Source organism: Oxyura jamaicensis, chromosome 18 (genome assembly GCF_011077185.1).
Source record: "Oxyura jamaicensis isolate SHBP4307 breed ruddy duck chromosome 18, BPBGC_Ojam_1.0, whole genome shotgun sequence".
Lineage (NCBI taxonomy): Eukaryota > Metazoa > Chordata > Aves > Anseriformes > Anatidae > Oxyura > Oxyura jamaicensis.
In genome coordinates, this window is record NC_048910.1 from 7910195 (window position 1) to 7926540 (window position 16346).

The following is a 16346-nucleotide window of genomic DNA, read 5'->3' on the forward strand; positions in this document are numbered from 1 at the left end:
ATACATTTGAAAAGGGAGAAAACATCTATCCTCAAATGCACATAATTATCTTGGGTCTTCTAGGTTATATAATTAGAGTTAGTAAAGCATGAATCCTTTTTTCTCTTTTGCTCACAACCTTTTCTAAATGTAACTCAAAAGCAAACTGAACCTGTGTGTTACTAGAGGCCAGCAAAAGCCTGTCCCTGACATATCTCCAGTCTAAATAGCACTTGTTAGCCTTGCAAAGAGGGAGCAGAGGGGCTGGCAGGGACAAGATGAGCTGGGTGGTCATCTAGCTGATAGGTGGAGACAAATTTCTTTCAGTGTTTCTGCAGAGATAACCTATGGTATTCAAGGACAAAAATCCAAAAGCTCTCTCTCAGTTGTGGTACGCTACGAAGAATGGAAGGACTTCTGTTTCAGAATGCCCCTTCTGGTCGATAGGAAGCTCCTGGTGTGTACCATCTAATGCCAAGCTGCCAGGAGTCATGGCACTAGCAAGAGACGATGACACAGAGGTGTTGAGGGGTCTGATGCTTGATTTAATTCATCTACTCGGCTAGCAGGCAGAGTGATTGCAAAACAAACATCATTGCCATTAGCAACCTTCATGGGCCTTGCCTCTACCATCCAGTTAATTTTCACCACGCCCTTGTGAGAGGGTTATAAATTGTATTATCTTTGGTGGAAGGAAGTTTCCAGACAGATTCTGACCTGACTTCCCGTTCGGTTGTGGTGGATGAAAGCCTGCTGAGACCTGGTGGTGGAACTGAGGTGGCTGAACTCGTGCTGCTGAGGCTCTGACCCATCTGACCCATCCTGTAACAGCTGGAAGGCCCACAGTTAAAAACAAACAAACAACAACAACAACAAAAAAAGCTAATAACAGGCAGGGTTTTAGATGCCAGCTGTACAGAGAGTAGGCAAGCAACAATCCACATGGGCACAGCGTCCCTCGAGCTATTTTTCAAGACTGCAAATTCCTGTCCTCCAGATTCCTGGGTTTGAGGCTCCGACAGCAACATTTACAAGGAGAAGATAAGTTAGTTTAATAACTCAAGAAATAACAGACAGTGCCCCTGCCCAAGGGCTGAAATAGGGGTAACTGCAGGTACACAGCACAGAAACTGTTCCTTCGGAGCAAACCAAGGATTGGCAAACCTCAGCGGGATTTATCTTGTTCTGCTGCACTGGACGGAACAACCTCTTTATCTGTAGCTTGTGGGTGTACAGTCTCAAGGCCACATTTTTGGGAACGGAATGCAAAGGCTTGGAGAAAGGCCACGCTTCAAAATATGTTTCCTCTGTAGCTTCCCCAGCGGCCGGGACGCAGCGCTGGCAGCAGATCACAGCCCGGGAATTCCTGAGCTTTGCTCGGACCATTCCTCTCGGTTGAGGTCACACCACTCTCCGTCCTTCTGTTTGCTTTTAGCAGGATCAATTTTATAAATTACAGGGCGAGATAGAGCGCCGGTGTGAGAGCGAGCACGGGAAAGGTGCGCGGCTGCCCGCGGAGCGTCACGGCTAACCGCGGTGGCAGCTGGCAGTGCCCTCGGCTGGCCCCGCTCTGCTGTTATCAGCCGTGCGTGACTCCCTGCAAACAGCCTCACGCTTAAAAGGAGTCTTCGTTGTCGAACTGCTGCCAATTCTTTGTCATTTCACTGCGATCTTATAATGTTTTTTTTACTTAAATATCAGTCTATATTATAGTCAGAAAGCTGCGAAGCTCTCAGCACCCTTGGCACAGGAAAAACCCCTGCAGAGGTCTCAGTGAGAAGGACAAAAGTTTGTAGCTGAATTTTCAAATCTGATATTTTCAGTTCTGGTGCCATATGGCAACTTTTCAGTGAAGACCCCAATTCCAACATGTCACCAGTAAAGCTACCTGGGATACATTTAAACTAACTTTAATCATTTAAAGATATTTAGAGTGCTTCAGGGAATCTCCTTCATGGAGAGATGCCTCAGCACACAGCTGATCCCTCTCCTCTTCTTCCAGAATTTGAGGGAGCAGAGGCCCAGCCTCTGGGCAGTTTCACTGACCTGTCCAGACCGAGGGATGCTCTGTGGCTCTGGGGACACACTTGCAAATTAGAAGGTTAAAACAAATGGACCTTAGGCTGTGCAGTGTAATAGCTGTTAGTCATCAATAGGTTGCTGTTGATAACTGATACTTTTAAATCTTCGGGTTATGAATGAAATGTTAAAAGAATGTTTCCTTTCCACTTGAGATTTTATGATATCATGCAGCCATTTCCATAATTAAATATGTGCTCAACTCTGTCTCCTGTAAAATAGATATTAATGGGGAACTTACTAAAGACAACTGCCAGAAATGTCCCTGGGCTTAAACTTCAAAAATATCAATATCAAATTACAGTGATGGTGTAAGTCTGGTGTGAAATCACTAAATGAAATTAAGGTTAAATGTTTTGGGTTTTGAAATCGTCCAAGACAGCTTGTTCCAAGTGTTATTTTTGTTGAAGCTTTCCTCCAGGCTGCAGCAGAGACCTGTGCTCCACCACGCAAGGGGTGGCTTAAAAATGAGTATTTCTAAACACAAAATCCCTCCACCTACAGCACAAAGGAATCATGCCAAAGCTGCAGTATCAAAGGCCTTAACATTAGGCAGTATCAGAATCAAAGTCGCTCTTAGTCTTTCCGTATATGTCTGTTATGGCACAATGTTTAATGCCAAAATCAAACTGTATTTCTCCTGCAGGAAAAATGACACACCGGGCAAACTCTGTTCACTTTGGGAGCAGCCGTTTGATATTTCATTTGCTCTTTACTTTTCAGTTCATGGCCTAAGGTTGTATCCAAAGTGGGGATCTTACCAAAAGCCCTCTTGACAATCTGATCCCGTCCTGGTTCGTTCGCAGAGCCGTTTTAACATAACTTGGGCACTGGCTGTGCTGTTGCTTGGATGCCCACGGCTTGATCCTGCATTCTGGCGTGCAGGTGGATGCTTGTGATAACTAGGTACAAGCACAACTGTACTCGTGGCTGGAGATCTAAAGGTGCCCTTTAGACTGCTGCCTGTACCCAGTGCTACGCAGCAGTAGCTGAGCTGCACATTACACAACCTACAGAAGAGAGCCAGAGGTCTGTAACTGCAAAAAAAAAAAAAAAAAAAAAAAAAAAAAAAAAAAAAAAGGATCGAGATTTTTGTAACGAGAGAGAGGGACCTTACATGGAGATGTTGTTTGTAGGGATCCCTTTGCTGCCAAGGAGCAGAGAACAAATATTTGTACGACAGCCCTCACAAATCCCCTCCCCCTGACAATAAAAAGCTGCCAAAAGCTGCCTCTCCACTGAACTTTGCTGCAGGTGATAAGCGTGCCTGACTCCAAAAGCAGCCGTGTGCTCCACGCCAGCCGTGGCCCGGCAGGAACGAGCCGGCCCTGCTTCTCAGCTCCAGGGGCTGACCACAGCCGCTCTTGGGAGCTGCAGCCCAGTGCTCCTTCACTCTGACTGGCCAGCTTTGCAGCTCTGTGTTCCAAATCCTGCTTTTTCTGTAAGCTGAAAAGTAAAAAACTCAACCGAATCATTCAGGGTGTCTGTTTCAGTCACCATTTACTGCCTGCAGCTGGGATTTGATGAAGGAGGGATGGAAAGCAGCGTTATGGGAACACCAGCTCTGCCCATTGGCACTGCAGCCTTAAACTCATGGAATCATCTGGGTGGGAAAAGACCTCCAAGATCATCAAGTCCAACCATCAACCTGACCTACCGAGTGCCACCACCCAGCCATGTCCCTCAGAGCTATGTCCCACACGTCTCAGATACCTGCAGGGATGGGGACACCACAACTTCCCTGGGCAGCCTGTTCCAGTGCCTGACCTTAGCACCCTCAGGTCAGCCCTCGGGAATGCATCCTGGTGTCTGCTGCTGGAGAATTCCCAGCTTGGAAGGGGCAATGGGAGGATGCCCGTCCCTCCTCTGATGCTCACACCGATGAGGGGATGAAACTGTCCTTTCTCTTGCCAGAAAAGGGCAGGGTGGTGGGGGCGCAGCCTGTGCTGAGTCTACCCGGGGAACCGCTGCCAGTTCAGCCCAGCCCTGACCTCGCACAGCCCGGTGACTGCCACTCCCAGGGCTTTGTCCTCAGCACAGAGCAGGGCTTGTTGTGACGGCCGGGTAATTAATGTGCCTCGGCTCCCTGGTTGTAAAATCCCCGGGAGACGAGGCGTGCATAATTTTACTGCGCCACAGCTAGGTGAGCGTAAGGCAGTATTCCTGCTCAGGGATGACTGTGCTTAGCTACCTGACTGTAAAACAGCTGCTTCCCTCATTTAGCACTGGCAGAGCTGGTATCCATTAACCATACCGCTTTAACAAACAATACCAGCTTCCCACAGAGGCCACTGTCAGAACCTTTCAGCTACAGCAGGCTGTTTTTTGACATGGCCAAGGAAACTGCGATCACTTTGTGGTACTGGGACTTCAGGCAGCGTCAAAGGAACGAGCCCTGTCCCGTGCTGCTCTGCAGGTGAGGTTTGAAGCTGCTCTCTTCCCTTATCAAACAGGAGCTACCACCCGTGTGGCGATGCCAGAGCCAAGAAGACCTTGGCTAATGGCAGATCCTGCTTTGTGCAGAGAAATCCCACCCTGGTGCAGCAGCACTGAGACTCCTGTCGTGATTTAAGACCTAAGGGAATCCTTGTATATGCACATACATCCCTACCTACAGCAACATCCATGTCTGCAAACTTCTCCTCCGTCCAGTTGTTACCCTGGTTTCATAACAATTCCTGTTCTCTCTTCCTTGGCTCTCCTGGCAGCCGAACTGTTCTGCCCTGGTTTGGGGTTGCTCACCACCTGCGTAAAGGCACTGAAGCAGCAGCAGGGAAAGGTTTAGTGACACTTTTCCCCTATTTCCATACAGTTTAGTTGTGTTCACTGTGATTTATATTTTGTTCACTTCACCATCTATTTTTGATAATAAAATCTGCAAACATACATATATAGCAAGACTGTTTTGTATCTGTATTTGACGTTGATAGAATAAATTACCTTTCCTACAGATTTGCAGTTAAATATCTGCTTCTGTCATGTGCCGCACAACATCAACACGAGAAGGAAACGTTTGCCTTTACAGCCCTTTGCAAACATGGTTCTCTTCCAAGCTTTCTGCCTTGCTGCTAAATAAATGTGTACACAAGATAGCGCGTGTGTGTGTGTTACTACAAAAGACTAGTATTTACACAACATCCAAACCTGTACAAATTCCTGTTGAAGCAGCACTTTCTAAGCCATGGGGCCATGCCAACATCACCTCCAGGACCAGAACACCCACGTGCAGCAGAGCCCAAACCTGGGTTCCTCTGCGGAGCCTCTGGCACCCGGAGCTGCTGTCTGCCAGCCACTTCCAGCACCGCCTCGACACTTTGTGCTCACTGAAGCCATTTGTGCGTTTTCTTCCATTTTAGTTGTACGAGCATGTTGTCAGCTCCTGGAAGCCTTGCAAAGCTGTACGTGTATATGCACTGAAAGGTGGCCCATGGTTTGCCATCTAGATTTGGCTGCAGGAGTGACAGAGATAGGAGCAAAGACTGGGGTGGTTTACACCAGCTGAAGACCTGAGCTATATGTTGCAACATACCTCTCGCAAAGTAAACATGGCCTTGCATCATAAACCAGAGGCTGGGGCCAAGAAACAGCTCAGCTGGAGAAGGCACAAAATCAGGAGAGCACAAGCCCGTTCAGGTAAGAGAGCTGTATCTAAAAACATGCCCTGACATACTCACGAGAGGAGGGTAGGTATTTCTGAAGCTATTTTTTTCTTGCAACTCCCCAAGCCTCTGAGCTCATTAAAACGAAGACGCTCTAATTTCCAGGAGGGGCCAAGAGGGAAAGGTCAAGGAAGGACTGCTTTGTAATGTCAGTTCTCAGATCCCAGCAAGAACAGCAGCGGAGTTTTCATTAAGCCATCATCAAACACTAAATTACTGTGCTACTGGCAGCAAGTAGGACTGCTACTGCCTTATGCGCAAAAGGCAGTGAAAGCAATGACCTGATGGCTTACTGCTTGTGTACAGGTCTGCCTTCTGCGATGCACAGGTCACTGTACAGGCCTACCAGAAATGAGACCTCAGCTTGGCAAGGCCACGGCTCTGGTGACAGCAGGTGGCCCTGCCCCAGGTGAGGGCAGCCAGCCCCGCTGTGCCTGTGGTGGTGTGTGTCCCCTCCACACCGGGGGCTTTCATCCACAGGAGCCCAATTCTGAGGGCACAAAACCACCCAGAGAATGAGGCGCTTTGCCAAATACTGAAGTCTCTAAAACGAGCAAAGCAGCTGTTTTCGTTGTTGCACCAAGCCTACAGTAATGCAAGGAAGCCCAGGGAACCCAGTGCAATCTCTGCTCGGCCTCTCGGGGGGGGGCTCAGCTGTAAGCCCAGAGCTGCTGCTTATCTCCTGGGGCTTTGTATTTCCTGACAGGCATCAGAGGAGGGCAGTTGGATTAGACAAATTCCAACTGAAACAAATACTTGATTTCCTTCATCCCATCTGCACTTTGAAATTGCTGCCTGGCCCAGCGTTGTACCTAACGAGTAGTAAAAGCCATGGCTTGAGGCCCTTAGAAAGCAAAGGGAGGGGCTGCCTGCACCTCTCAGCACAGCTGTCCTGTCTTCTGACAGTTAATTAGCTGGAGCAATTAGTGGTCATGGTGTTGTACAAAGAGCAACACGGAGTGTGAAAACCACAGAGAGGTGCTGGACCTGAAACCAGGGTGCAAATGGCAGAAGCCCTCAGGCAGCTCCTCCAGCAGCCCTATCACGTCCTGCCGCCAGCCACACAGTCACTGTGTGGCCCCACAGGCTCGGACCCCCTCTCCTGCTCCGGGTGGGCTCCCAGCAGATCACCAGTGTGCAAATCCTGCTGGTCTGTGGGGAGACACAAAGCACATGTGGGGGCTGTGCCTGGATCCCAGAACGCAGTTTTTGGGAAGATGATGCTCAGGAGGGCGACTGCTTCAGGCAGCTGACTGCCAGAGCACCTGCACTGAACTTTTCGGAGAAGGAAGGGGGTGATGTGAGGGGCAGGGAAGGATGAGAATCAAGCTGGGGCAACTTCTGAGTTAAAGTCAAGATACCATAGTACCAGGTGAAAATAGAAACACCTGCGATCTCTGTACAACAACCTGCAATTATGTGCACAAAGGCACACGTCTCCAAGTGTGTAGGTGTGTGCATGCATTATACGTTAATGTGTATAACAGCCAAAGAAACTGGCAAGTTGCTTTTCCTTCTATACTACCCTTAACTAGGAGACACATTACAAATGTTTCAAGTTTTCAAATCCATGGCAAACATCCCAGCACTTTCTGACTTCTCTTTGAAGGCCAACACCTTCTGCTTTGCTTCCCCCTGTACCTGCTGCAGTCACCCCACTGTGACGGGGTGCAGTGCTGCTGGGCAGCCCACGTTGTAAACAGGAAAGCTGAGAGTGTAGGGGTGAAATACGGTGGCATGAGCAGGCAGTGAGCCCTGGCACACCATCTGCCCCTGTACAGATTTAGTGAGACACAGCAGCCCCTGGGAATTTGCCCGGCACAGGTGGGGGCTGCGTGGGGGACTTGCGGAAGGCTGCACTGCCCCACAGCCAGCACCGTGCCTACGGACCCGCTGGTGACATGCGGCCACCTCACCCTGCTCTGTCCCGGGCACCACCTGCCCCCAGCGGGGTCACCGTCAGGCATACTGGTTTTAACCCCAAAGTGTCCCTTTGAACTCAGAGCTTAGCTGAGCCCTCGTTACCTTCTGGCGGGTTACTCTGCGAGCCTGAGCTGGGCATGATCTGGCCGACGGAGCTTTATCTGCTCAGGCAGGGAAGCTGGTGCCCTGCAGGAGCAGAGCTAATCTGGCAGGGTGGTGCTGAAACAGTGAATGGCAATTTTTTTCCAGGTGTGAGATGATGCTCTTGAGGGCTGAGCAGGATGCAGTGCTCAGGAAACCACCCCACGCCCACAGTGCCAGCTGGGTAGCTCCGAACAGTAAAGCTGGACCTGGTCTAGGCCAGGTCCGAGCAAGACTTTTTGAAGTGTATTGACAGAGAGGTGCAAGGAGGGCACAGCCTGGACTTTCATCATTTTCCTTCAGCTTTCCCCTTCAGTGAGCACACCTTCACTCCTGCTCTAAAAGACGGCAGCGATCTGGGCTCTCCAGTTTCCATGCTCTGCTCCAGGTTACCCCGTGTGCTGCCCAGCACAGACGGCACAGCAGGCCCATGGTGTAGCACGCCTGCTCCCCACCAGCTGTCCTACTTCAGCAAAACAGGAAACTGAGATCGTACGACACGACTGCGCTGCGAAGCTCTGCCCCTGAAGCATGCACGCTGTAACTTCTGGGGGAAACTTTGGTGGCTGTGCTTCGGTCCCTCCAATGCTGCAGCTTGGTTTTGCCCTCTTGCTGCAGACACCTTTGCTTGTCCCTCCAGATGCAATGCACTGAGCTGGGGGCTGGCGGGTGGTGCTCCCTCCCACTGCAGGCCAACATTTAGGATCAAAACCAGGCATTCACCTTCAGCAGATGAAGTGGGGAAAGCATTTTCTTTTTGCAAAAGGGGAAGAGTGGTGAATCCAGCTGCAGAGCTATTTCCCATTAAGCAGCCCACAATATTATCTTACATCCTCCTAGTGACAGTTTATCTGCTACCCCGCAGAGCAGCTGGACTTTTGTAACGCTGAGAACACAAAATCCCAAGTGGAGGGAGCCCTGGGGATCTGCCATGTTGCAAAGCTGGTGAGACAAAATCAGCTGGAGAGAAAGGAAAAGGATCCTTCGTCCCTCCAACACTATAGAGAGATCAGCAGAAGAGGAGCACATGTCCTCCCAGACCCAATCACCTTGCCCAGATGGTCACAAAACCACGCAGGCTGGATGATGCCAAGCCATGTCCTCCCTGCAGGTGGCTGCAAGCTCCCCCTTGCCCTAGCAGCTCTCTGACCCCTACCACAAACAGCTGGTAAAACTGCTGTCCTGCCAAGGAGTGCAGCCACCAGAGCATTTCGTAACTAGCCAGCCCAGGGACGTGGTGTTAACACCTCACAGTTATTTTCTCCATGCCAGAATGAGTTAAGGTAGGAGCCTCTGCCCCGGCTTTGAATTTCCTGGCTTTCCCCATCTGCGTCACAACGCGATTCTTCCCAGCCAGCCTCTTCCTCAGATGTTCAGAGTTAGCGTTGGGAGCCCAGCCAGCTCTCCTTCCCAAAACAAACACGAGGCCTCCCGATGCCAGAGATTTGCCTTCTATTCAATACCCCAGGGACAGAGCTCTTGGCTTTACAAGCACTGCCCTGATTTTCAATTCTGCAGAGGTATATAAATAAAAATGCAGCTTTTAGAGAGCCTTGTCTGCACTAGAAAAGACTTGATGGCATGTCCCTACAAGCTGCCTCTCTGCATCATCTGTAAACAGAGCCTCAATTAATTAAAGCGGTTCTTTGCCAGGTTAGCATACATTATTTTAGCAAGGAAAATAGGGCTTATTGTCAAATTGCTTTTTCCTGGTATAATGACATCTGCCTTGGAGTTTTTACTAGTAATAAAACCACACACCCATTATTAAACCACCCTGAAACCTAATGCCCTGAAAAATGATAAAGTACCCATCTTGATAGAAAAGCTTTGCTTTCCCTTCAGCAGCTCTGGGTTCACATCTGCTGTGCTGCTGCTACCTGTGTGCTTTGCCTGGAGGGCCAGGAACTGCAGAGCTGCTGGTGGCTGATGAGAAATGATTCAGTGGAAATCCTGCCACGAGCCCTGAAGATAGCAAACCACATCACCACACTGCCCCGTGCAGGCAACGAGCTGAAATCCAGAGCGATCCATCCTCCGCGCTAAGGGAAGTGCCCTCAGCCTCCAGCAAGCCAGGGCTTCCCCTTCTTTTGGAAGAGGAGGAGAAAAATACGTGACTCATGGCAAAAATTTGCTTAATATGCTCCTGAAGGGGGAAGAACATGCAGAGAATAGGAAAGAAATCACCTGTGATAAATACTGCACTGCTATCACTATGAATATTCTCCCACCAAGTAGTGTCTTTTTTTGTTGGCTGGGGAGGGTAAGAGGCAAACCAGCCATAGCCAACGAACGTGGCCTGCAGACACTGCATCACGTGCTGCTACTTTATCCGATCCACCTTTCCTGTGTGTATTGGCTTTGATCTATGAGTGCCCAGTTTCCAGCAATAAACTCGTGGCAACTCCCTGGAGCGTCGGGGCCTCTGCGGTGTCACCTGAAGGCAGGCGGGGAAGGGCTGCCAGCCTCCTGCCTCCCCTCCCTGTCTGGAGAGTCTTAGGCTCAGAGTTGGCCTGAATTTGTACATTTATAGCATGGTTGGCATGAGAAAAGAACATAAAAATATTATCTAATGAAATTATATGAAAATATCAATGATTTAGGCAACATCATTAAGAGGAGTAGGGGTGGATGCTAAGCCTGTGTTCTAAGCCTGTGTTCTTTGCTCACGCTGAAGGCAGTAGCAGCTTAGCTCAGTGCATTTTTAGGGTAATGAAGAGTCATACTGAGGGCCCCAAACACTAAAATACTGAAAGAGCATGAAATGTGGGCACTTCAGCAGTACGCCCAAGTCTGCTGTGTGCTCCAGAACAGGCACATGTCTAATCAGAGTAGATTAATAATTCATAGTTAACAGTATCTCGATAGCACCACCCATGAAAGGATCTCATGTTCCTTCATAAATATTAATTAAACCAACCCGACACCCCAGCTGTGTAACAATGATTACTGCCCTTAGCAGATGGAGGAACTTGGGCACGGTTTCGCTGCCCACACGGGGCACCCGTAGCAGTGACCCAGCCTCAGCCCTGCAAAACAGGACAGACACAGCACGGGGAGTTGGGCCCTTGGGAGAGCCAAACACTTGGGCTGGAGCAGGAGCCACAAGCTAAAGCTTTGCCTTGCAGGAAGTACAAAGGTAGCTATGAGACTTGGGCATGCAGTTTTTAATCCACCTAGAAGATGGCATGCTGGGCTATAGGGCTGCCCTGCGAGTGAAGCAGCATTGGCTCCTGGCTGGGAGGACAGCACTTCTCATTAAACACCCCATATCAAATCCTCTGCCGCCCGGTGCTCCCACCTGAATGGCAGCACTACGCACACTGAATAGCTGGTATCGCAGGGGAGGTGGGTCTGGGCAGCAAAACCCATTCTTGATCTCTTCTCGCAGCCAAGGGGTTGTACTTGGATGTGTTACTGGGCTTCTATACTTAGCACCATCAGAGGATGAGCATCTGCATCACAATAACAACGTGCTAATAAAAAATGAGGGGGAATTTATCCCTTTCGAAATTCTAAAAACCTCACTGCATGGGAAGCAGTTCTCCCTTGTGAACGTGGGTTAGTCTGTCTGGGCTAATCCCCTATTCATATGTAGTGGCTTATTAGGGATTAAAAAAACCCTAAAGGATTAGACAGTGTATTTACAGTGGAACAGGCTCACACAAACTATATATTTTATTTAAGCAATAAATTTAATGATACATTTGACTTGAATTAACGTTGGAGAAATCTAGAAATCTGTTCTTTTCTTTCCTGTTACTTCTATGAAACCCTTTAATAAAGGCTTTACAGAAGCAGTAATATATAACTTTTAAAGGGCACTAATGCCAATTGAAAAAGAGCCAGACTGAATTCCTGCCTCCTGCAGAACAGCAATAAATCCTCCCACCAGCACTCAGTTCCCTTCAAACCACAGAACTGCAGCCTGTCTGAGCCCTGCGGTGACCACAGCTCACTCGAAACAAGAGCCCTGAAGGCCCTATGGCCACGTTTTCCCAGATTTACAGCAGCTCCCTCACCGACTTCTCTGCTCTCTGTGATTGGGATATATCTTGTTTTGTTTGAAACTACTGGGGGTGGTTCACGGAGTGAAATTTGAGTGCAGCCCCTGCATGCCAACTCTGTAGTGACCCCATTGTGAACCCCACAAACATCTGAGAAGAGAGAAATCTTGTTGCAGAGGACAGAGAGAATTAATGTGGAACAGAGCAGAGAGAAGCGCAAGGGGAACATGAGCTGCCAGGGATGCCCTACAAGCCAAGGGCAGAGCTGGAAACAGAACTGGTTTCCTAAATCACTGTTGATTCATCCAATGCTCTCCAACTCCTACTGCTCCTGAATAAATGCTAGCGCCATCTTTATCACCAGCTTATTATTATATAAATGGGACTCGAGTTCAAAACACTATTTCTGCGCTAGATATCCAGGACTTACATTACCTAATCCTCTAGGCAAAACACATGCCCACATGGGCACAGTTACGATTAAGTGAGGCACAAATCCACTACAGCAATGGAAACGCCAGATATGGAGCACGTGCAGAGGGCTGCATGGCAGGTCCGTGGGCAAGGCCTGTTCTCAGGATGCTTTTTATACCACGGGAATCCCAGCAAGGGATGTGCCCGCGGTCCAGCACACTTCAAGGAAATGGCTGCACTGCACGGCTGCCCACACCCATGGCAGAGGACCACAAGCTTCAAGGGCATTTTCCTGTGAGCTCAGCTTGGTAAATGCCCATCTGCAGGCACTAATCCTGCCCAGACACAAGCAAAGCACCATAGCAGAGACCTCCATAAAGCACTAGCACTATTCACATTGGCTTGATTATTTATGATTTTCCGTACATAACCAAGGGCGCTCTCACTGCTTTAAGTACACCAATGCTGTTCTAGCACAGGCAAAGCTTTCAGAAACCCATTTTTTCCCCACTGGGTAGGCAAAGTCCTGTTGCACTTTCATCCCTCATCTTCCAGAAGGGGATCTTGCCTGCTGCTCAGAAGCCCTATCAGGAGGAAAATGTCATTTGGTGCTTTTAGCTCCACGTTTCAGGGCAGAGTCCACCAACTCTATCACAGCCGATAAGTTTTCTTAGAGCTAAGAGCTGTCTTCCTCAAAACTGCTCCCGTGCTCGCAGCGCCCCGGGCACTGCCTGCGGCATCGCAGCCTGATTTCCTATCTACAGCTTTAGCAAGAAAACAACCACACCAAAACCAACAGATTTGCCACTGATATTCAAGGGGCCAAGAGTTTTTGGTTGATATACACAAAATATTTACTCTTAGAGAAAATTATGCGTCTGGAGAATTTCTGCTATCTGAAGTATTTATTAATGTAGCTGTGCAGGTCTCTATCTCTGTATGCATAACTGCTTACTCAAGCACACGTCAGAAGTACAGCGGCTGTGCTGTGGTACCACTATTTCCACGACCTTTGACAGAGAACTGTAGACCTTTCTGCTGGCATCGTGGCATTTTATACATCTCACATCAATAAAGAAAACAGCTGTGATGACGCCGATATTTTTGATCCATTTCATCCCCTCACTCTTCTCAGCAAAAATTATTATTTCTGGTCCCTAGCACCAAGGATCCCTTATCACCGAGGAGGCTCCCTGCATGTTAGATGATGTACAAACATGCATCAAAAAGCTTTTAAGAGCTTACAAGCTAAAGGTAAGGCAGGCAGGAGAGCCCAGGGAGTGGTAACGCCGGCCTGCCTGGGTGCCACGGGCCGTAACAGACCAGGAGCTCAGTCACTGCCAAACTCTGCCAAAGGCACCAGAACCTGCAGTTAATTAACTGAACTTTTTCAGTGCTAAACGAACAAGGCATTCAACATAGTAATTTCAGTATGATACGTGGCAGAGGACCATGCCACCAACCCCTGATTTATCACTTGTTTCACCAAATTGTGGGTTTTACTCCAGTCCCCAGCTCTCACCTTCCTTCCAAAACCAGGCGCATCTCTGACCCACAGGGGTGCAAAGGACAGCTTGAAAAGTAAACTCTTGAGGATGAGATCAGGTTTTGAAACCCCTTCTTCCTCCCTCCCAAAACCAACCAACCACCACTGTCAGAAAAACAAGAAACACATTCTGCCTGCTTCTTTTTTAATTCAGAAAAATACAAAGCTACCCTTTATCTCAGGATTTCTTCTCCAGCGCCAGGATGCTCTGCAGCCTGACGTGTAAATCAGCACGGCTGGAGATGCAGCACAGGTTGCTGCCCAGCTGGAGCACAAACCGTGCAATCCAGCTGACAGCTTTGCTCAGTCGTGGTTTGAATTTGCTGCAGTTTATTTCTGGAGGCATTTAAAATGCCTGTCTAGAAGGTGTCAGGACCGCTGCACCCAGTGAGTCATCCACTACGCCTGATGTAGGCTGGTAATAAATCTGACCCAGTGCTTACTGAAGCTGTCTACAGGACTCAGCAGGTACTTCGCACAGAGATGACGTAAAACAGCATATAGGAGAGAGAACTGCCACTGTGTGGGTCTGGTGCTATTTTTCCCTTAATAACCTTTTGTTAGGATCCGCCAGTTAAGAAGTGCCGTACACAATAACTCCAGCCATCGGGAGTCCCATGCCCCAGGGGATGCAGTAATGTAACATCAAGCATCCTGCACTAGGACTTCAGAGAGCAGATTTCAGTTTTCTGTGCTCGGGTAGAACAAAGCAACTTACATCATGAATTCTCTGTAGCCAAATCAGTGTTGTATGTATATACATGTGTGTACATATATATATGTTTGTGTGTACATACATATGTAAGAAGAGCTAGCTTGGCCACCAGTAGCAGAGTGCAGAGGGGACCAGTGGCTGCCCAGCACCCCGAGGGGGTTTGCAGCCCAGGCTGGAGGTGCAGCAGGACCCGGCTGGCTCCGAGGCAGCTCGGAGCATCTGCACAGCGCTGCAGCCACTCCAGTGGCTCCGAGCTCAGCGTCCCTGTTGTCTGCCCCTTTGTGCTTCACCTCCAGGTGAAAGAAAACATTTCCCCTTATGGGAGACGGTAACTTCAGGGCCAAGAGGGAAAAAAGCAGCAAGATGTGGAAGAAATTAGTTGGCCAAAGAAGTCCCTTAGCTTGTAGCTCCTAATTTATGGGGAGATCAACAGGAGCCAATGCAGATTTACTGGAGATACAACACCAGCCTTCTGGTGGTCCAGAGACACCCAGCTGAAGAGGGGCACAGCCAGAGGAAGGCTCGGAGGTGAGAGGGATGCACAGAAAGGCGCAGAGAGAGCCAGGACACAGCTGCATCGCTGCAGGGCCTGCTTCAGTGGGGAAGACGGAGGCGATGACTGATTCCTTTGGCATTACTGGTAAATCTACCCTGCTTCACACTTTCCTTGGGGAAGGAGGCATTGTACCAAGCTTTGCCAGGAAGTATTTTGTGTTCTGTCACATTCCTGTGGGTCTCACCGTGGCAAGGGGCTGCTTTGTGCTGTGCATGGGGGATGAGTGTTGGGACAGGCTGGCGCTGTCCTCGGGGAGCTGACAACAGCACGGGAAGTATTGAATTGTGATGGGAGCAGCAGCTGGCTGCTATCAGAAAGGTGCTGTCTCTAACCTTTTGAAATCCTTAAGCATTTCTTTTCTCACTGATGAACAGCCTACCAAGGTCATTTGCACTTGGAAGATGTGCAGAGGCTGCAGGGCAGCACAGCTCAGCCCATCGGGGCTGGGATGCTTTGCACAACACTATTCCTGCAAAAATAATGACACTAAACATGACCCGCAGCTAAACCTAAGGCCTTTCTCCAGTGCCAGAGCAGGTAACGCGTCACTGCTGCCGGCTGCCAGCAGGCTGCGAGGCAGCACCAGCATAAATGGAAATGAGTCTCGTTATGGATGACAGGCAGCAGCGCAAGCCTGCATCAGCGCAGGACACAGCTGAACACAAAACGACCCCCCTGGCAGTGGCACTGTAGCAAATCAATCGGCATCTCAACTTACCTTGTGAACGGGTTATCCTTCTGCAAACGGAGAGTAAACATAGCAGATGAGGCAGGCTGATCGGCAGGAACTGGAGCGCAGGGCAGGTCCTTTCACACAACAGTAGTCCTTTTCCCCGGCAGGTCGGAGGCGTTCTCGTAGGCAGAGACGAGCCCCTTCGCCCAGCGGGTGCCCGGGGAGCCCTGCTGCATCACCACCAGCCGGATGGGAGGCTGGCTGTTCGCAGGGACTTCGGGAGCATATTCCTTGCTGGGATCCTTCCCCCTGCAGTCATAGAGCACGCAGGAGATCAGGAAAACCAGGAGCAAAATAACATAGCTAGCTACTAGAATGATGAGATTCAAGGTAACAGGGTCAATCTCCAAATAAAACTCCATTTGATCCCATACTACAGAGTGCAAACCCGGACAGTGAAGTTTCATATGCACGAGTGAGCGAGCGCTAACTGATCAGAATAGATGTATTGGCTTTGCGGTAAAAATACATTAATCCTCAGGTCTCCTGTAGCAATGGATTTCCCCGAACTGGATGATTAAAGCAGCTCAGTTTAATAACTTAAGCTCCTTCTTTTAATGCCACATTGCCTACAGTGGCAGAAGCTAAATTTGA

General features: G+C 49.3%; 1 protein-coding gene across 1 annotated transcript in view; it reads right to left on the reverse strand.

Moving 5' to 3' along the window:
• The window catches only part of MMD (monocyte to macrophage differentiation associated), a 41072-nt gene extending 25197 nt beyond the window's left edge, over positions 1–15875 (reverse strand). Inside the window, exon 1 of the mRNA XM_035342339.1 lies at positions 15738–15875. Within this exon, the coding sequence (XP_035198230.1) occupies positions 15738–15778 (41 nt within the window). The 5' untranslated portion in view covers positions 15779–15875. The remainder of the gene's footprint in view (positions 1–15737) is intronic.
• Between the last annotated feature and the right edge of the window lie 471 nt (positions 15876–16346).